General features: G+C 40.2%; 1 protein-coding gene across 3 annotated transcripts in view; it reads left to right on the forward strand.

Annotated features, from left to right (window-relative positions):
- BTBD9 (BTB (POZ) domain containing 9) overlaps window positions 1-21321 on the forward strand; it is a 445323-nt gene that overhangs the window by 350667 nt on the left and 73335 nt on the right. For all 3 annotated transcript variants that reach the window (XM_011944428.1, XM_011944442.1, XM_011944434.1), the window contains one exon: window positions 10489-10596. In XM_011944428.1, the coding sequence (XP_011799818.1) occupies window positions 10489-10596 (108 nt within the window). The remainder of the gene's footprint in view (window positions 1-10488; window positions 10597-21321) is intronic.

The following is a 21321-nucleotide window of genomic DNA, read 5'->3' on the forward strand; positions in this document are numbered from 1 at the left end:
ACGGAGGAAGATCTGTAAAAGCTGCATACCTGCCTAGTGTGTCGCTGCCCAAAAAGTCTGTAACATATTGTGGCTTCACCTTTTAAAATATCATAAAACCATTTGAGGGGTTCCCAGTATTTTTGATGCTAACATTTTGCTTAAGGAAGGGGCTGTATTAGAGTCACTTTCCAAAATATAAGAATGCTTTTCTTCTCAAGGGCTGTTTGGCCTGGACAAATTTTATCATATTTCCACATTGAAAGCATAAAATGAGATAATTTTCTTTTTTTCTTTTTCTTTATTTTCTTTTTCTTTTCTTTTTCTTTCTTGACTGAGTTTTGCTCTTGTTGCCCAGGCTGGAATGCAGTGGCACGATCTCGGCTCACTGCAACCTCCTTCTCTTAGGTTCCAGCGATTCTCCTGCATCAGCCTCCTGAATAGCTGGGATAACAGGTGCACGCTGCCTCGCCCGGCTAAGTTTTGTATTTTTAATAGAGACGGGGTTTCCCCATGTTGCCCAGGGCGGTCTTGAACTCCTGACCTCAGGTGATCCACCCACCTCGGCCTCCTAAAGTGCTGGGATTACAGGCGTGAGCCACCATGCCCGGCCGGGAATTTTCATTAAATTGGACTGTGTAGTATGAAGTCTAGATTGTAAGACTGGGGCACAATTTATTTGTTAAAAGAAAAAGAGTTTGTCAAGTGATTAAATAATCTGTAAAAGATTGCTTGGGCAGTGTTTAGCCCATGTAAGAAAATTAACCAGGAAACTTAGAAAAATAGATTTGCTTTGAAAGCAGGAAATGTGCTGATTATAAATTGTTTTTTTTTTCCAAATGTGATAATGTATGCAAAAACATTTGGAAACTAGTGAGGTCTGTGTGAATGTGAGGTGGGACTATGATTAATTGTTCACCATTCATTCCACACTCAGTATCTAATGAATATTGCAGCTGCAGCCATGCTATTTGGTTAATGTGGTATTAGCTTTTATGTTATCACCTGAAACTTGAAATTAAAAACTTAATCCTTCTAAGAAGTGAAAAGATGGTCTTAGTTAGCTGTTAAAAGTTGGTCATTTTAGCCAGGCGTGGTAGCTCATGCCTGTAAGCCCGGCACTGTGGGAGGCTGGGAGGATCACTTGAACCAAGGAGGCGGAGGTTGCAGTGAGCCAAGATTGCGCCACTGAACTCCAGCCTGGGCAACAGATTGAGACCCTGTCTTAAAAAAAAAAAAAAAAAAAAAAAAAAAGATTGGTAGTTTTGTATTGTCTTCAAGTTTTGGCAAGTTTTGCCCCATCTAGCTATCCACAGTTATATCCTCCAGGCATATTCTCCATTGATACGTTACCACTTTCAGAAAACTTACCTAGATTGTACTAGATCTCTCATGGTGTGTGGGCTTTAAATAAATTAAAAAAATTATACTATATCGAATGTAAGATTTCATGAGAAAGAAAATCCCTCCTATCCCTTTCTCAATGAGCCAGCCTATACAGTGGAACCAAAGTGTATACTTGCCACCTCCTCACATTTTTGTAATCCTGGGCTTCAGTTGACGAAACACAGAAACTACATATGCCAGACACCCGAGAGCTTCTGCTTGCCTTGTCTCTGGCTACTTGCGAGAGAATATTGTTAACCAGTGCCATTGTTTCATCCCCTTTTAGAGAAATCACCCTCCACGTCCCAGATATGAGAGATTAAACACTATGAGACAGTAGGTAGACTCTCTGATGTCCTTTGACTAATGCACTTCCCAAAAACCCATTCCATCTGAGGAGCAGCCGGTTTTTCCCTCCTCCTGCTATTAGGAGGCTGGTGTTCCCTTTGCCCTGAAAGGCCGTGGCCCATTCATAGGCAGGCCTCTGCAGTGGCAACACCTCAGGAGTTCTCATGTCTGGAATCTTCAGGGCAGCCGCCTGGTCTACTTCACACACTTTTGAGAAAACATTGTTACTGGGCTCTAAGCTCCCGCTGAGAATCTCATTTTGGACTTGGCATCCTCCAGCAGCTCTTCTCAGCTGGACCGTGCTCTCCACCTGAGGGCGAAGCCACATCATCGAACCCTGTGACAGCTGACAATAAGGAGCCCTCTCATCTCTGGGAAAGTCCCTCTTTCTCACCAGCAAAGTTGTTTATCTGAAGCTGTATTAATTCCTTCTGGAAGCTGTTACAGGCTCCCTCCTGCCCCTCAGTAGCAGAGATTAGAATAGGGCCCCTAATGTGTTGTTTGTCTTCTGCTTCTCATCCAGAGGAGCGGGAACGGAACTTTTCCGATTTAGGTAAAAGTGCTGAAGCTTCCCTTTGTCAGCACAACTCCTTACCTCTCTCCCTCACCTTTCCAGCTGTCGCATCTCTTCTTTGCATCATGACCTCCAGTCTGTCTCTGTTCTGAACATTAGTCTACCATCTCTGATCCCACTTACCTCCTCAGCAACCTACAAGTGGTCATTATTTTTCCTGGCCCTTCATTCCTTGAGCCTGGCCTGTATCCTTCTTGTCACTGTTGGCCCTGCTTCCGCAGTGCCACTGCTGAGGAGAGTTATAAACTACACTGATCATTCCATCTTTGCAAGGCTCTCTCCCTACAGCTCCACTGATGCCACTGAGCCCATTCCAAAGCCTGTTTTGCCTTGCTACCGTACACCACAGTCTTACTGCTCTCATTTTCTACGTAGAATCCTCTTTCATAATTGAATGAAAAGATTGCCATCATAAGGGAGGTTTCCCACCACCCCTGCACTTTACCTCGTTGTCTCTCAGGTCCTGTAGCCATCACAGTATCATTGCCATCCTCACTGCCATAACATCTACTCTTATTGAGTACCTTTTCTGTCCAGTGCACTCCACTAGGAGCTTATCTTTGGCCCTTTTAGTTCCAAGTAACACAAACCAAGTAAAGATATCTTAAGCTGCAAATGGTAACTTTATTTAAGTGATTAGAAGATTTTTCATGGACTACTAGGGCAGAAACTTGGAGGGCCCTAGTAGATTTTGAAACCAGACATTGGAATCTGTCAGGACCCCAGGTAGTTCTCCCTGGACTGCACAACCTGTGGTCTCTGCTTCTCACTGCAGATGTCTTTCTTTGCTTCTGTATGCCTGTAATCAAAGAGACTCACCCCCAGAATGCCTGTATTTTCATCATCTCATTTCAAGTGAACAGAGCACATTAAGCTGGAATCTCACATAATTCTAAATTTTTGAGAAAGGAAATCTGATTAGCCCACCTTCCAAGTCCAGAGGATAAACTGAGCTCAGGAATCTCCCACGTCCACCTTGAGGTTGGTCTGGAAATAGTTGTCAAAGACAGGAGTTACTGTGTAACATACAGACATACCAAAAAAACCTCTGCATATGCTATAACAGAATTATTAAATGTTAGAACTGGAAGAGTGCTGAGAAGCCATCAGATCTCAACATTTAATGTCACAAAGGATGAAACCAAAGTATAAGTAAGTCAAGTGACTTGCCTAATGTTACTTAGTAGTTATTCAGTAAATATTTTTTGAATTGTTGAATGGAAGACAATTATTTCTGAGGAACTTAAAGGATCTTTACCAAAGAATATACTGTATACATTTTTGAGGTCAGGAGTATCTTTGACTTTAACTGAAAGATTAGGAATGGATTTGATCAGAAGTTATTGCACTATCACTAATATCCTGGTTGCTGATCTTCCTTTAGTTTGTTTTCACGCAAATGAGAAAATTTAGCAACAGTGGCATTATGGTCCCAGGCCTTCCAGTGGAATTTCCCACAGATGATGGACAGTTAGAAACAGACACAACAGGCACTTGCTTCTGGTCTAAAAGGCACCAATTCAGTGGAGAAGCTGTTGACCTCAACTGTTAAACCTCAGCCATTGTTCACAATCTGGCACAGTGTTAATCCCTTAAGAAAAGAATGAAAAAAGTGCCATTCAGCACAACGTAGTTTGTCATCGCATGCATAATGCAGACCTTCCAATTAGAATGCTACAATTTGGAAACTTTCTTCACAGACTGATGAGAGAACAACTATTTTAAAGATGGGAAAACTCAGTCCACTGGGTTTGCCTTGAGTCACCTCTGACTCAAGCCACAAAGACAGGAGTTTTGAAAACATATTCGCTATTGAATTTTGTATCAAAATACCAGCAAGGAGAGCAATTAGTTGCTGGAAACTGAACCCCCGGTAATCAATGGTATGCAGCCAGCCAGAGCATTTATGGAAGATGTAAGCAAAATCACATCTGCTAATCAATTAAAAGAAAAAAAGCCCAGCTCTTCACTGCTTTTAGGGAAACTTCACAGTGAGAATAAGGGAAGACGGAGGAGACAACATATATAGTATCACCAGGCATTTCATGCTGGGCTCATTAGTTAGAGAGGTTTGTGGCAACAGCTAAACACCGGCCTGACCTGCATCGATAAATCTTGGCCAGCAACTTCCTTTATTCAGCCCCTTTTGAAAATGGCTTCTGATCTATGGGTGGAAGTGTGCGTTATATGTTTAAGGAGCTCATCTCAGTTAAGGTCATAGAGAGTGTCTGTCCTGGGCGAGCTCACCATGCAAACATTCCCAGCTAGTTTACAAGTCAGAAATGGCTCTCTGTTGTTGCAGACACAAAGACATAAGAATACACTTTTCAGGCAGCCAAAGAAATGAAGGGAACTGGTAGAACGAAATTCCTCTCAATGGAAAAGCAAAGATTGAATCAATTTTTCCTTTAGTGTTCTTCAGCTGCAGTTGCCTTTTTCAATCAAATCAACAAAGGGGTTTAATTCCTGCCTAAGCCTAAATTCCAAGCAAATATGCATCCTGGGCATGAGTTAGAAGTCCTCTTTAAAACTTCAGCATGTAGGTTGAGCCTGAGCTCTAGGCTCAATGACCTGAGATCCATCAGTGTCCCTTTTCCGCTCAGGAGTCACCATGACCCCACATCTCCAGTCCCTGGGGACTCTTAATAGAGGAATAGAGAGAGGATGTCTCAACCAGTATGAGCACTTGGCTGCTGTTCAGAAAAAAAGAATTTAGGCCAGGATAAATTATTGAGGTAAAGATCGATAGACTAGGCTAATAAAAATTAATACCTTCAGCATGCAAACTATGATAGGCAGTAGATTAATATCTTTAAATATAGAGGACATTTTGTAAGTCATTAACAAAAAGATAAATATAAGTAGAAAATGGATAAAATGTTCAAGCTCAATAAGTTAAAAATTGCAGATTAATGAGATATTTCAGCTATCAAATTAGCAGTATTTTTAAACATAATACATAATATTGGTGATGATGCACAGAAACAGGCATTTGTTATGCAATGCTGGCACTGTTAATATAAATTGGTATAGATTTTTGCTTGGGGTTGGGGGGAATAGAAGTATACAGCTATTTTATGATATATATCAAAGCCTCGAGATGTTATATGCCCTGCTCCAGGAGTTCCACTTACAGAATCATTCAAAAACAATAATCATAGATTTAGCTTAAGAATGTCTATCACAAAATTTTCATAATAGGCTGGACTCAGTGGCTCATGATTTTAATCCCAACACTTGGGGAAGCTGAGGTGGAGGGATTGCTTAAGGCCAGGAGTTGGACACTAGCCTGGGCAACAAAAATTTTTTTTAAACATCAGCAGGGCGTGGTGGTATGCACCTGTAGTCCTAGCTACTCAGGAAGCTGAGGCAGGAGGGTTGCTTGAGTCCAGGAAATCGAGGCTGCAGTGAGTTGTGACTGTGCCACTTCATTCCCCAGCCTGGGCAACAGTGCAAAACCCTGTTTCCAAAGGAAAAAAAAAAGAATTTTCATAACAGTGAAATATTAACTGCTTAAGTGTCTAATAATAATAGATTGATTAAATAAAGTATGAGACATCCATACAGTGAAATGCTATTCAGTACATATGATGTAGAAGAATATCTGATGATACAAAAAGATATTCATAATAGACCATTAAGCAAAAGTAGCCAGTTACAAACCATATGTACTGTGTGTGTATGTTTTAAAAGTTACTGGAATTTCAGATTACCTTCATTTTAAAATAATAATTTGCTTTGAAACAAATTGGAGGACTTTTATAGAATAAGCTACTTACAGAGCATGAGATATACACCTTAAAATTTTCCTCAAATATGTTATCACTCCAAGAATATCTACTAGAACATATATGATACTCATAATTTATCCTCCATTTTTTTTATCTTCTCCATATCCCATATCCTCAAGGCAGTCATTTTCCATGAAATATTTGGAGATCTGGGTAGTCAGTCCCCCCAAAGGGACTGACTGTTTTCATTTCAATCCTCTGTAGAAACACTAGCTTATGATTATCTAGAAGGATAGGGAATATGATAAACCTGGCTCTCCATAAATAATTTAAAATTCCACTGGGGAAAGTAACCTCAACATTATCTCCCCTAATTTTTAGGGGAGATAAATTAATAATTTTAGAGAATTATTAATTGATTTTAAGTTTTCCCCTAGTTTTACTCTACTGTGTCAGAGTTATGAATGATTTCAATCCAGAACATATATGGAACATATGCCATGAACAGAGCCCACATGTTTGAAGCAGAGTCTTTAGAAAGAGAAAGATAAACATCTTTCTAAAGTTCTTATAATCAAAATGAGAGCCAGACAAACATAGAAGCAAAAAATACACTTTTAAAAGTTACTCAAAATAAATATAAATTAGCATAGGCTAATTGCATAAAAGTGCTCAGAGACTAGGATAATATTTGAGGAAACGACTAATGAAGGAAATGATTCATATTCTTATAAGCAAATTAGTGTAATCTAAGAATAGGATTTTGGGACACTTAAGAACAACAGAGTGGAATCCTTTCTGATTCATTCCAGGTACTTTGAGAGCTTAAACACACAGGCATATTAAAGAGAATCAGTAGGTATCATCTGCTAATGCTTTCCAAACCCATTTAACAGTTTTCTCTACTTAAAAGAGGAGTTCAAAAATGTTAGGTAGTATGGGTTTAGTAATTGATAGCAAACAGAATTACAATAGAAAATAAGGAATGAAAGGGAAGGTGAGCCCTTTAGGAGGCCAGGCAAGAGGGTAGCTCGAGGCCAGGAGTTTGACCCCACCTGGCCAACACAGTGAGACCCTATCTCTACAAAATAATCTTTTTGTTTGTTTGTTTTTTAATTAGCCGGGTGTGGTAGTGTGTGCCTGTAATCCCAGCTACTTGGGAGGCTGAGGCAGGAGGATTGCTTTAGCCCAGGAGTTTGAGGCTGCAGTGAGCTATGATTGCACCACTGCACTCCAGCCTGGGCAACAGAGAGAGAAGCTGTCCCCTCAACCTCCTCCAACAACCGAAAAAAAGAGTAAGGGTAAAGGAAAACAGAAAATACAGGCAATCCTAGTCCTCAGTAATAGCTTTATATATGACACTAAAGTGAACTTGTGCAAAGGATTTTCACTGATTATAATCATAAGATTAAGGGAAAATAATACAAACCACTTTTATAGAGTGATAGGTTAGAGGTTGTAAATTGGGAACCAGATATATAAACTAGAGTAATGGAAACATTTGACAGTGAGATTATAGAAATAGGCTTTTGGTGAAGGTACCAGGTGAGAACCTTGTATCATTTCCATCACTTAGTTACTGTATGAGTTTAGACAGGTTACTTAACATGCTTTAATCCTTACACTTTCAGTGTCTGTAATTTCATAATAATAATGCTTGCTAAGAAGATATTTAGAAGGATTTTAATAAGACAAATTGTATAGAGCGCTTAACATAGGGACTGATACACAGTTAACATTAAAGAAATATTGGCCATCATGATCATTATTATTGATTTTTTTTTTTTTTTTGGAGACAGAGTCTCGCTCTGTCAACCAGGCCGGAGTGCAGTGGTATGATCTCAGCTCACTGCAAGCTCCACCTCCCAGATTCAAGCCATTCTCCTGCCTCAGCCTCCCAAGTAGCTGGGATTACAGGCGCCCACCACCACGCCTGGATAATTTTTTGTATTTTTAGTAGAGATGGTGTTTCACTATGTTAACCAGGATGGTCTCGATCTCCAGATCTCGTGACCCACCCGCCTCGGCCTCCCAAAGTGATAGGATTACAGGCGTGAGCCACCGCGCCCAGCCATTATTGTTGTTGTTAACAAGAATGTATTTGCTCAGCAACCACTGAGTTTAAGCTCCATGTGAGACATTCTGTCGATGGTATAGAAAAAATCAGTAAGACATAGACACTGCCTTCAAGGAGCTTACTATCTATGCCAGCTGGTAGAGGAAGCAAACACATATCACCAACTATAAAGCAGTAAAATATATAGTTTGTATGAGAAGGACTTTTAAGGCTGAAATAATAGAAAACAATATCTGTCTTCCCTGTGGCACTGTCAGAAGCAAAATACTAATCCTGTACTGCAATGCTCAGATTCTTTTCTAAAATTATTTTTTAGGCCAGGCATAGTGGCTCACGCCTGTAATCCCAACACTTTGGGAGGCTGAGGCAGGTGGATCACTTGAGGTCAGGAGTTTGAGACCAGCCTGGCCAACCTGGTGATACCCCATCTCTACTAAAAATACAAAAATTAGCTGGGTGTGGTGGTGGGCACCTGTAACCCCAGCTACTCGGGAGGCTGAGGCAGGATAATCACTTGAACCCGGGAGGCAGAGGTTGCAGTGAGCTGAGATTATGCCATTGCACTCCAGCCTGAGAGACAGAGTGAGACTCCGTATCCAAAAAGAAAAAAATTATATATATATATATATATATATGTAAAATGGAGGAGTAACACACACAGAGTGAACAGATCTTTTATGTATAGCTCAGTGATTATTTACATGCATAACTACCACTCAGATCAAAATTAGTACTTTTCCAGGATTCTAGAAAATTCCCTTTTACCCTTTCCTAGTCGATACCTCCCCCAGAGCTAATCACTATTCTGATTCCTGTCACCAACAGATAAATTGTCTGCTTTGAGCTTCATGTAAATGGAATTACACAGTTAATGCTTAAGTTCTTATCTGGGCAGAAAAGGGGGTTAAGAACAGGACCAAGGTAATCAATTTCTAAATAATGAAAGTTTTGCAAATGAATGTATGTTTGCCTATATCTCCAAATCAGATAACCCTACTACAGCTATGTAAAAATCCTGGTGGGAATAAGAAGGAAGCTAAAACATGATAATAAAGGTGATGGGGTTATAACCAATTAGAAAATACTATAAGAAATATCAATTAGACCAGCACAGCGGCTCACACTTGTAATCCTGGCACTTTGGGAGGCTGAGGTGGGAGGATCACTTGAGGCTAGAAGTTTGAGACCAGCCTGGGCAACATAGTGAGACCCTGACTCTACATAAAATTTAAAAATCAGCCAGGCATGGTGGTGCATGCTTGTAACTACTTGGGAGGCTGAGGTAGAAGGATCACTTGAGCCCGGGAGTTGGAGGCTGCAAGGAGCTATGATCACACCACTGCAGTCCTGTCTGGGCAGCAGAGTGAAAATGTGCTCTAAAAATAAAAATAAAAATATCAGTTAGGCTGGGCACGGTGGCTCATACCTATAATCTCAGCACTTTGGGAGGCAAAGGTAGGAGGATCACTTGAGACCAGGAGTTCAGGACCTGCCTGGGCAACATAGTGAGACTATGCCTCTACAAAAAAAAATAGTGTGCACCTATAGTCCCAGCCACTCAGGAGGCTGAGGTGGGAGGATCACTTGAGCCTAGGAGTTGGAGGCTACAGTGAGCCTCCACTGTTTGCACCACTGATTACTCCGCTGATCACACCACTGCACTCCAGCCAGGGTGACAGAGAAACACCTTGTCTCTAAAAATAGAAATGAAAAATAAAAATCTATTCGAAGTTACAGATTCTCCCATGAGCAGTGGTCAGCCAAACCAACTGGAGAGGAGAGCTAGAGGAAACTGGAAGGGTGATCTGGGGACATCTCTCTCCTAAACCAGTCTAAAGAACTTTGCCACCTTGGCCGGGCGCGGTGGCTCAAGCCTGTAATCCCAGCACTTTGGGAGGCCGAGACGGGCGGATCACGAGGTCAGGAGATCGAGACCATCCTGGCTAACCCGGTGAAACCCCGTCTCTACTAAAAATACAAAAAAACTAGCCGGGCGAGGTAGCGGGCACCTGTAGTCCCAGCTACTCGGGAGGCTGAGGCAAGAGAATGGCGTGAACCCAGGAGGCGGAGCTTGCAGTGAGCTGAGATCTGGCCATTGCACTCCAGCCTGGGTGACAGAGCGAGACTCCGTCTCAAAAAAAAAAAAAAAGAACTTTGCCACCAGTGGGGCAGAGGCTGCCTGGGATTGGGGGACTTTTGAAAAAAAACTAAAGATTAAAAGCCTCTCACTGCAGACTGACTTGGCTTTTCTCTTCATGCTTTTTTGGGATTCACTTTGTCCAGTCTTAGAAATGTGCTGGACAAAGGAGGTGGGTGGGAGGGATATGCCCGCAGCCTAAGGAAACAACCAGTTAAAATGTTTACAGCAATCTTACGTTTTTCCCTTTGTTCAGGTTACTACTGTGGGATTGTGATGATCGAAGCTATAGCTACTACGTTGAAGTTTCTACCAACCAGCAACAGTGGACCATGGTTGCTGACAGAACTAAAGTGTCCTGCAAGTAAGTTGTGTCTTTTCAGGAATTTATTCCTATTGAAAAGACAGTCTTCCCAGTGGTTTGGGAGGCTCCAAAGAAGAGTCATAGAATCACCAAATTACATTCTTACTTGGAGATTGAAAACACACTCCAGTGATCTTCTCTTCAGTTTTGACTATTAAATACTTATATGAAATTTACTTGATGTCACCAAATACTTATATGAAATTTACTTGATGTTCTCTATTCTGTGGTGTGAATTTGACTCACACTTTTGAAAATGGCATGTGTGCCTAAATAGGGAAAAAAAGGATACTTTCCTTATGCAATCCTCTCTCAGAACCCCCCCGCTCCACCCTACCACAGCACCCACCACACACCATACTTTTTTTTTTAATACTTTAAGTTCTAGGGTACACATGTGCACAACATGCAGGTTTGATACATATGTATACATGTGCCATGTTGGTTTGCTGCACCCATCAACTTGTCATTTACATTAGGTATTTCTCCTAATGCTATCCCTCCCGCAGCCTCCCACCCCCCAACAGGCCCCAGTATGTGATGTTCCCTTCCCTGTGTCCAAGTGTTCTCACTGTTCAACTCCCACCTATGAGTGAGAACATTTTTTAGGATTGTTTTCTTCCTTAGAGAACTTTGCTGAAGCAATATATACTTTAGTAGTTATTATGGAGCTCTATCCTATTCCCCACACTCATAGCATTCTCAGGGCTAGCGTCAAATTTATTTATCTCATCTCGTTGTTAACTATGCTGTTACTCAAACTAAGGAAAGCCTTGTACCTTATTTCTCCACATGCAGACAGAGTCATTTAATGCATATGGCACTGGGGCTGTTTGGACTTGTCTGCTTGCAGCAGAAGATAGGAAGAAGGAGTCTGCGGGTTCTGAGCAGCCTAGAATCATGGTACATGAAAAGAGCTCAGTGCCTCTTTGTGTAGAGCCAGAATCTCTAAGAGGCAAGGTGGAGCAAATGTGTTTCTCTTTTTCTTTTCTTTTTTAAGTTGAGATATAATTCACATACCATAAAATTTACCCTTTTAAAGTGTACAGTTGAGTGGTTTTTAGTATATTCACAGTGTTGTGCAACCACCACTGCTATCTAATATTCCAGAACATTTTTATCACCCCAAAAAAAAACATTTTCCCCATTAGCAGTCACTCCCCATTTCCCTCCAACTCTCCCAGCCCTAGCATCCAATAATCTACTTTCTGTCTTTTCTTTATGGATTTGCATACTCTGGACATTTCATATAAATGGAATTATATAGATGTGACCTTTTGTTCCTTGCTTCTTTCACTTAGCATAATGTTTTCAAGGTTCATCCGTGTTGTAACATATATCTGAATTTCATTTTTTATGGCTGAATAATATTCCATTGTATGCATATACCACATTTGTTTATCCATTTTTCAGCTGATAAACATTTGAATGGTTTCCACTTCTTGGCTATTATGAATAATGCTGCTATGAACATTCCTGTACAAGTTTTTATGTGAACATATATTTTCGATTCCTTTGGGTCTATATCTGAGAGTAGAATTGCTGGGTCATAGGATAACTCTGCATTTAACTTTTTGAGGAACTGCCAAAATTTTTCACAGCAGCTGCACCATTTTACCTTCCCACCATCAATGTTTGAGGGTTCTAATTTTTCCACATTCTCACAAGTACTTGCTATTGCCCATCTTTTTAACCACAGCCATCCTAGTGGGGATGAAGTAGCATATCATTATAGTTTTCATGTATGTTTCCCTCATGGCTAATGATGTTGAGCATCTTTTCATTTGCTTACTTGGGGTGGGGGCACGGTCTCACTCTGTTGCTCAGACTGGAGTGCAGTGGTACGATCAAGGCTCACTGTACCCTCAAACTCCTGGGCTCAAGTGATCTTCCCACCTCAGTCTCCCAGGCAGCTGGGACTATAGCTGCGTGCCACTGTGCCCAGCAATTTTTTTTTTTTTTGTGGAGACAGCACCTCACCATGTTGCCTAGGCTGGGCCAAGATTTCTTAACAGTATTAATGATGACTTGTTTGATGCAGTGTCTGACACCATCACCATTATTATTTTAGTAATTATCAGCACACATATATATGTTGGTTAGGTTAACTCTTGCTACTGTAACAAATAAGCTTTAGTATTTCGGTGGCTTAACACAATAGTTTGTTTCTCAGTCATGGGACAGTCAGTATATGTGTTCATAGTTAAGTGATTTTCCCAGAAGTGACTGAGGAACCCAGGCAGCTTCTTTCTTGTGGTTCTGCCATCTAGTTCCTCCTCAGCATCAGCCACATTTAGCTGGCAGGAGAAAGAATAGAGAGGGTACACGTAGTTCTGAAAAGCCCTGCTTTACGGGTAGCATACATGACTTCCACTAACATGCCACTGAGATAAACTAGTCACATTGCCATACTAGATGCTGATATGGCTGGGAAATGTAGTCAATTCCTGGTTGGGTAGCCACTTCCCAGTGGAGCACAGATCTTGTTACCATCTCAGCCTCTTCTTGCAGAAGCAGAGCTAAGTTTTAAATCCAGGTTCTTGCCACTATACCACATTGCCTCTTAGGACTCAAAACACTGTTAAAGAAGACTGTACCAAGCTAGATGATGAAAAGGGGGAAACAAAGTGGTTAATTTATCCCAAGCTCCTGGAACCGTTTTTATAAAATAGAAGGGCCTCCACGGCCCATGAACAACTATACATTTATCTTCCCAGAGTCTTTGCTAATTGGGTCCACAGCTCCCAGACCAGACCTTGTACTTCCTCAAAGCTTGTCATCTTGTATGTATCTTACCCACCACGGGTCTCTTTTGTCATTTATTGTTGTAAACTGGATTCTTCTTCTTTTTTATGTCCCTCTGTTAAAGGTTGACATAGTCTGGCTCCGTGTCCCCACCCAAATCTCATCTCGAATTATAATCCCCACATGTCAAGGGAGGGACCTGTGATCCCCATGTGTTAAGGGAGGTGACTGGATCATGGGGGCAATTTCCCCCATGCTGTCTCCATGATAGTGAGTGAGTTCTCATGAGATCTGATGGTGTTAGAAGTGTTTGGAAGTTCTTCACTCTTCTCTCTCCTGCTGCCTTGTGAAAAAGGTTCTTGCCTCCCCTTCACCTTCTGCCATGATTGTAGGTTTCCTGACGCCTCTCCAGCCATGTGAAAATGTGAGTCAATTAAAGCTGTTTGTTTATAAGTTACTCAGTCTCATATATTTCTATATAGTAGTGTGAAAACGGACTAACACAAAGGTGCTATACAATGTGGGTGTTTTGTTGTTGTTGTTGTCGTTGTTTTTTGAGACGGAGTCTCACTCTGTCACTCAGACTGGAGTGCAATGGTGTGATCTCAGCTTACTGGAACCTCTGCCTCCCAGGTTCAGGTGATTCTCCTGCCTCAGCCTCCCAAGATTACAGGTGTATGCCATTGTGCCAGGTTAATTTTTGTATTTTAGTAGATATGGGGTTTCACCACGTTGGCCAGGCCAGTCTTGAACTCCTGACCTCAGGTGATCCGTCCACCTTGGCCTCCCATAGTGCTGGGATTACAGGCATGAGCCACCGCGCCCGGCCCAGTGTGGGTTTTTAACAAGAGCGGATTGACTAACTATTGATCAGGTACATGTCATATTCATTTTGTATTTAGTTAAATGGGGACTTTTTTGGTTTCAAAGTCTCGTTCACTCATTAGATCCTCTTCTAGTAGCTTTGCATTAAATTATCAACATATTTTTCTCTTCTTAAATTTTTTTATTGGTGGATTTAAATAATTTATATGTTTTTAACTTTGTATTTTAGCACTTAGATGCGATAGCAGTGTTTTACAAATTATTAAATAAATAATACATTAGAAGAACAGAAATGTAGTAAGAAGGCAAATGCCTGTTAACCCTGTAAGAATCAATGGAACCAGAGGTTATGATTTTATGTTTATAAGCGTAACTTGAATGTATTGTACCTCCCTTTTTCAAGTTAGGCCTTAAGAAATGTAGAAGATATGTAAATGATAAAAGGCAAAAGGTTTTTCTTTTTAACTAATATGCTCAAGAGAGGATTCTGTTAGTTTCAAGAATTGTAGTCTGCTCTTTATTGAAATAGAGTACGTGAGTTTATAAATGAAATTATATGGAGTTTTCAAAGATCACAGCTCCACCTCTTGATAGCATTCTACCTAGTAAAGAAATCAAAACATAGGTATTTGCTGTCCTCTGAAAAATCCCTGGGGAATGAGATTCTCCAGTGTCTCTGTTAGTGTCTCTGCTCCAGGAGTGGGATATTTTCCTTCATAGCTCTCCTAAGTCTCTTGGTTTGTTTTCAGGATAAGCAGTTATTTTCTATTATAGATAACTCTGTTTTTATAGTGAGTAATTTTTTAAAATTACATTTTACCCCTCTTTCTTCATACAAGCTAATCCTGTACCCTTTGACCTGTATCCTTTCTTTTAAAAGCTCTCACTTTTTTTTTTTTTTTTTTTGGAGACAGAGTCTTACTCTGTCACCCAAGTTGGGGTGCAATGGTGTAATCTTGGCTCACTGCAGCCTCCGCCTCCCAGGTTCAAGTTATTCTCTGGCCTCAGCCTCCCAAGTAGTTGGGATTACAAGCACATGCTACCATGGCTGGCTAATTTTGTGCATTTTTAGTAGAGATAGGGTTTCACCATGTTGGCCAGGCTGGTCTTGAACTCCTGACCTCAGGTGATCCACTCACCTTGGCCTCCCAAAGTGCAGGCGTGAACCACCGCGCCTGTCTGAAATATTTTTATAGTTGAGAAGTTTTAAAAACTAAAAAAGTGGTCGAAAGTAGGCTGGCTGCTGTGGCTAACACCTGTAATCCCAGCACTTTGGGCAGCTAAGATAGGCGAAAGCCCATCTTTAAAAAAAAAAAAAAAATTCACACCTCTTTTATTAACTTAACTTTACTAACTCCTTGATATAAAACAAATGAGAAATTTAGCTCATTTAACCATCCCTCATTTTTGTTAGTTATGTTTTTTAGTTCTGTTAGTATTTATCTTTTACAATTAAATAATATACTTAAACTCTATTATTATAATAATTTTTTTTTTGAGGCGGATTCTCACTTTGTTGTCCAGGCTGGAGTGCAATGGCGTGATCTCGGCTCACTACAAGCTCCGCCTCCTGGGTTCACGCCATTCTTCTGCCTCAGCCTCCCAAGTAGCTGGGACTATAGGCGCCCGCCACCATGCCCGGCTATTTTTTTGTATTTTTAGTAGAGATGGGGTTTCACTGTGTTAGCCAGGATGCAATTCTTATGGTATTTTTTAAAGACCTGGAGTGGAGAGAGGGGATGGTATATGAGAAGTAGGCCATCAGGGGAATTTTTTTTTTTTTTTTGAGACAGAGTTCACTCTGTTACCTAGGCTAGAGTGCAATGGCGTGGTCTCGGCTCACTGCAACCTGTGCCTCCTGAGTTCAAGTGATTCTCCTGCCTCAGCCTCCTGAGTAGCTGAGATTACAGGGGCACACCACGACACCTGGCTAATTTTTGTAGTTTTAGCAGAGGAGTTTCACCAACGGGATTTCACCACATTGGTCAGGCTGGTCTCGAACTCCTGACCTTGTGATCCACCCACCTTGGCCTACCAGAGTGCTGGGATTACAGGCGTGAGCCGCTGCGCCCGGCCTAAACCTCTATTTTTTGATCCATCAGTTATAAACAATATTTCTTGACTCTTTACTACATTGATGAAGAAATTGCCACCCAGTACCTTTCCCTCTATTTTTCCCTTTCTACTTCTCATCTGTTAGCTGCTTTACTATATTGACATTGTGATACTTATTTTTTGTTCTATAACTTATAGTTAAATCATCTATGTGTTAACTATAAATTGATCCTGAAAAGGGAAAAACACTAAGAACTCATTATAATATAATGATATATATAAACGTTGTTCATGACAGATCTAGTAATTGGTTGGATCTAGAGTTAGGGAAATATTATTCTATGTCAGTAAACTTGTTCCCCTCTTGGAAGAATTGTACTGTACTGATGAAGCAGATTAGATTTTCTTACAAGTGCTCAAAATTATTCCACATTTTAAGTAGCTTCCTATTAGACAGCTTTTTGTTTTCTTGAAGTTTCTGATTAGTTTTTTCCTGTTGCAGGAACTTCTAAAGCATACTGTTTGTTCATTGGTTGATTTTGAATAGATTGTTTATGTCTGCGATCCTAAAATTTCTTCTTTCCTATCATTGGTAACACTGTTTCCTCAATTTCATTTTCTTTTTGTGGAATGTAGGTAAATGGTTAAAAATAATAATAATAAATAAAAACCCTTTCCCTTTGCTTGAGATATTGACCTTGGGCCTCTGTTAGTTTTCTAGACCTGTCCCCCTGAAAACCTGATTGTAGTGGAATGCCTGCTGCGTTATAAGCAATGCTGCTTATGATTTTTTAAAATTACCCCTGAAATGGTAAATTGCATGTGGAGAACTGTAAATATCTGGTCAGAAACTATAGATCCTTGTGCTTCCCTGAGTGCAGAGATTTTTGTAATTGGGCTTATTCCTTGCGATTCTGGGATCTGTGCTTATGGAGCTGTCACAAGAAGTATTAGTTTCTATTTGGAATGTGAGGATTCTAAGCTAGAGCAGCTCCACAGTCACCCGTTGTTGAGTCTTACATACTCTTTTTTTTCCTTGAGTCTTATATACTCTTTTTTTTTTTTTTTTTTATTCTTAATGCTCTTATTTGAGCTGTCACCTGCAGGCCAAAAAGAATAGCCCCCAGACAGTTGTATTGACTGCTACAAAGACTCCCGAAGGGAAGGCATACCTGGTGCTATCCTGGGGGCTTGCTGTGTTTCCCATTCTGTCTCCTAGGTGAATCTGAAGCCAATTATGGCTTGTTTGGGTCTGTTCAGCCTGAACATTTAGTTAAAAAGATTGCTATAATCCAAGCACTTTGGGAGGCTGAGGCAGGAGGATTGTTTGAGGCCAGGAGTTCAAGACCAGCCCCAGCAACATAGTGAGACCTTGTCTCTACCAAATAAATAAAATGTGAAAAAAAAAAAAAAGAAAGAAAGAAAGAAAGAAAGAAAAAGCCAGATATCATGGCACACACCTGTAGTTGCGGCTACTTTGGAGGCTGAGGAGGGAGGATTGCTGAAGCCCAGGAGTTCGAGGTTATAGTGAGCTAAGATCACACTACTGCGCTCCAACCTGGGTGACAGAACAAGACCCTGTCTCAAACAAAGAAAGAAAGAAAGAAGATCACTCATGGCCTTTGTAGAGAATAAATCTATGGATAATTTTTTTTCAGAAAAGGGATATAGAATACAAATTTTCAGAACCCCAGCATATCTGAATCATAGTTTGGGTATAGAATTCAGTGTTTTTCAGAAGTCTAACAGCTTGGATTTATTGCTATCTAGTATCTAATATTGCAGATGAGAAATCTGATGTCAATCTGATTCATATTCTTTGTAGTAATTTATTTTTCTCTATAGAAGCCTTTAGGATCTTCTCTTCACCCCGGTAGTCTCAAATTTCACAATGACATGGCTGGATGTGGGTCATTTGTCATTATCCTGCTCAGTTTGCTTCCGTATGGAAATCTGCCCAGTTCTCCTCGATTTAGAAATGAGTAATATTTCATGTGCATATCATTTTCTCAAAATTCACCAAAATTTTTCATTTACTGATGTCCTCTCCAATTTGCAACCTTTTTGAATGTATTCTCTTTGCATTTCTTTGGTGGCATGTCAGTGGTTTCCAGGAAGGGAGAGTGAACTGTGCCTACAATGTCAGCCATCTTGGACCTGAATTGCCAAAAGCACTGCGGCATGGGCTGACTTGTAGTCAGCTGTCGATAGTCCCCAGTGACCCCAAGTCATTTTCCTTACCTTTCATGTGCTTGGCTGTGCCTCTGCCATGTTATATAGCTGTCTTGTTTCCTGTCAGTATACTCCCTCACATATTGACCTCATTTGCATTCATTTTTTAAACAATTTCTTTGTTTCGTCATGGTCCTATTGGATAGTAATTCTGTCTGCCAAAGTATTAGTGACCTCAGCCATCATCTATCCAAAACTGTGCCCTTCCCAAACATTTTGGCAAATACAAATGATTAGATAAAAAGAATTAGGTAATAAAAATTTTCTTTTTCCGCTGGAGAATTCTATAGTCCTAATATGGAACTACCTAGTCTTTCTAACTTTTAGCTTCTAATTTTATCACAGACTTTCTATTTCCTGCCAGATTTACCATCTAAATTCCCTTCTGAATAAACTTTTCCCCCAATCTAGGTGTTTATTAAAAATGATGCTGCAAAGAGTTTTTTTAATAACTTAAGGAAATACATAAGTAAGCTGTTTTAAAAGCAGTGTACAAAATTATAGAAGTATTATCATAAGTAGGAAGAATTATGGAAGAAGAAAACCAAAAGGAAATATGCCAAAATATTAATAATGGTTGACTTTGTATAGAGGATTATGGGAATTATTTCTAATTTTCAACATTTTTCTGACCAATTTACATTTATTTCTTTTAAAATCTAAAAGCACTTTATTTGAAAAAAAATTTTTTTTTGCTAGAGCCGTAAGTGTTTTGTAGATGCTTGTCCTTGCCATTATTTGAGTAGCATATGCTGGCAGAGTGGCATGGTTTATTCACTGCCAGCAGTAAATCAACAAAATTAAGTGCTATACATAGCAATATCCCAGCGGCTCTTCAGAACCTTGCCATTTAGCCCAAGCACGAGTTGTGCTTCCCCGGAAAGGACACTCCAGCCACATTTTCCTTATGCTTCTCTCCATGGGCTCCTTAAAGCCCACTTCTCCAAGAGTACTTTCTTCTGCCTTTCCCCAGGACACCCAAAGTTCATTCCCATCTGAGTTTGCCCTCTCAAAGGGCCCTGGCCTACTTGGGAGGTTGGAGCACCTCCTTGGAGCAGGCAATCTCTACAGCATCCTAGTGTTGGGAAGTTTCTCCCCTGTGCCTTCCCTGAGAAGCACCTTGACTGTCTGTGTGTCACTGGAAAGACCTGTGTGGAGCCGACCCATCTGCTGCCTGGTCTCCAGCATGATTATATTCACATCCGAGAAGCACTGTGTCCCCTTGCTAAATGCACTGCCACTTAGTCCTGGGATCTGTCTCTGTATCTGCTATTTATTTTCAAGGAATCTAAGAAAGAGGATCATGTTTCTTCTTCTAAGTGCTGCAGTGGCTGAGGACAACAGGATAAATTAAAGGTGGAGAGTTATAGCCTCAGTAAAGTCTTCCAAAGTATAGCAAGATTGAAAAATGATACATTTAAAACCTAGAGACAATTTACTTTGCCTGTGATTTTTTTTTTTTTTTTTGCATCTTCTTTGCCATTGTTAGTGACAATGTTGAGAAAGGTTTGTTATTTGTTTTTTTGCCTGCTTTCTTTCTTAATCTAACACTTAACAAAAATTTTGGGATGGTTCTAGGAGGTCAGTGCTAACCATGTGATTTGGAGGTTTGTGTAAAGAACTTGATGTCACAAATAAGATGCAACAGAAAGACAGCAGGATATAAAGGAGGAAATGTCTTCCTCATTGATACTAATGATGATGAGACATAGTTCATAGTTGGGTGACATGTTAGTTTCCAAGAAGATTGAAGCACTTGACTGTCGCATAGATCCCATATTGGTAATAACAGACAGGGCTGTTGTCCTGAGATTTTTCTGCCCTACACGGTTGGAGGAGTATGTTTACTTGTTCCTTCTAGAAGTGTGAGCCAATTAATGCGCTCTGGTTGTGTAATTGTCACTTTTGAAATGCTCGATGAAGATTTTATTTTTCTCTTTTCATACTTAATTCATTTTTCTACATAGCATTTGACAGTAATGAAAAAAGCCAGTCATGTTCTTTTCTGTTTTTTTTTTTCTTAAAGGGCAAACATTGGTATTAATTTTGTCAAGAGTTTTAGAACTTGAACAATAAAGAAACATGTACCTGTAAGAGGAATGGTTTCAAAAAATGAAAAATGAAGAAAATAGTAGAATTTAGACAGTACACACACACACACACACTCACTCACGTGCACGCACATCAAGTCTGACCCTAGGCAGATCCTTGTGTTAACGACGAGAGATCAGCAGGCTTGCCCTATAGAAGGCATCTATATGTTAGGCCACACTTGGAGACACCAGTTACTCACACTTGTTTATGGGGTTATGAAATACCTAAAGCTGATGATTATTTTAGAATAGAAAATAGCAATAAGGAGTCAGCCAGTCATACCTGCACATTTAAAGGGAACTTATCTTTTGTATTGCAGGAAGTTTTTATTAAAAATTTACCCAAACATTGGGAGGCATGTGGAAAGTAGATTTTGATGCTAAGTGTGTGAATTGCCTGAGTTCTAAATTTGGAGCGGTCAGCAGATCCTGTGGACCCCCAGTGGGAGGCTCCTCTCCACCCAGAACATTTGGAAGTTAAAGGAGCTAGAAGGAAATGAAGTCCTCTTGGGTAGCAAATGATCAGGAAGAAAAATCTGAGAGCTCCCATTTCCCCCTTTCTTACTTAACCCAGGAGCCACGTTATTCTGTGAGGGTAATAATTTTTTCCATGCCTGTTATAAAAAAAATGAAACATAGCTCAATAAAACTTTCTCAGTGAGCTGTGTGAGCACACAAAATGTGCATGATCAGAAAGACTTTTTATTTTATTATGGAAATAACTTTCTTATTAATATTATATTCCAAATGATTAAAAATAAATCAAGATCACATT

This window comes from Colobus angolensis, unplaced genomic scaffold, assembly GCF_000951035.1.
Source record: "Colobus angolensis palliatus isolate OR3802 unplaced genomic scaffold, Cang.pa_1.0 Scaffold105, whole genome shotgun sequence".
In the NCBI taxonomy this organism is placed as follows: Eukaryota; Metazoa; Chordata; class Mammalia; order Primates; family Cercopithecidae; genus Colobus; species Colobus angolensis.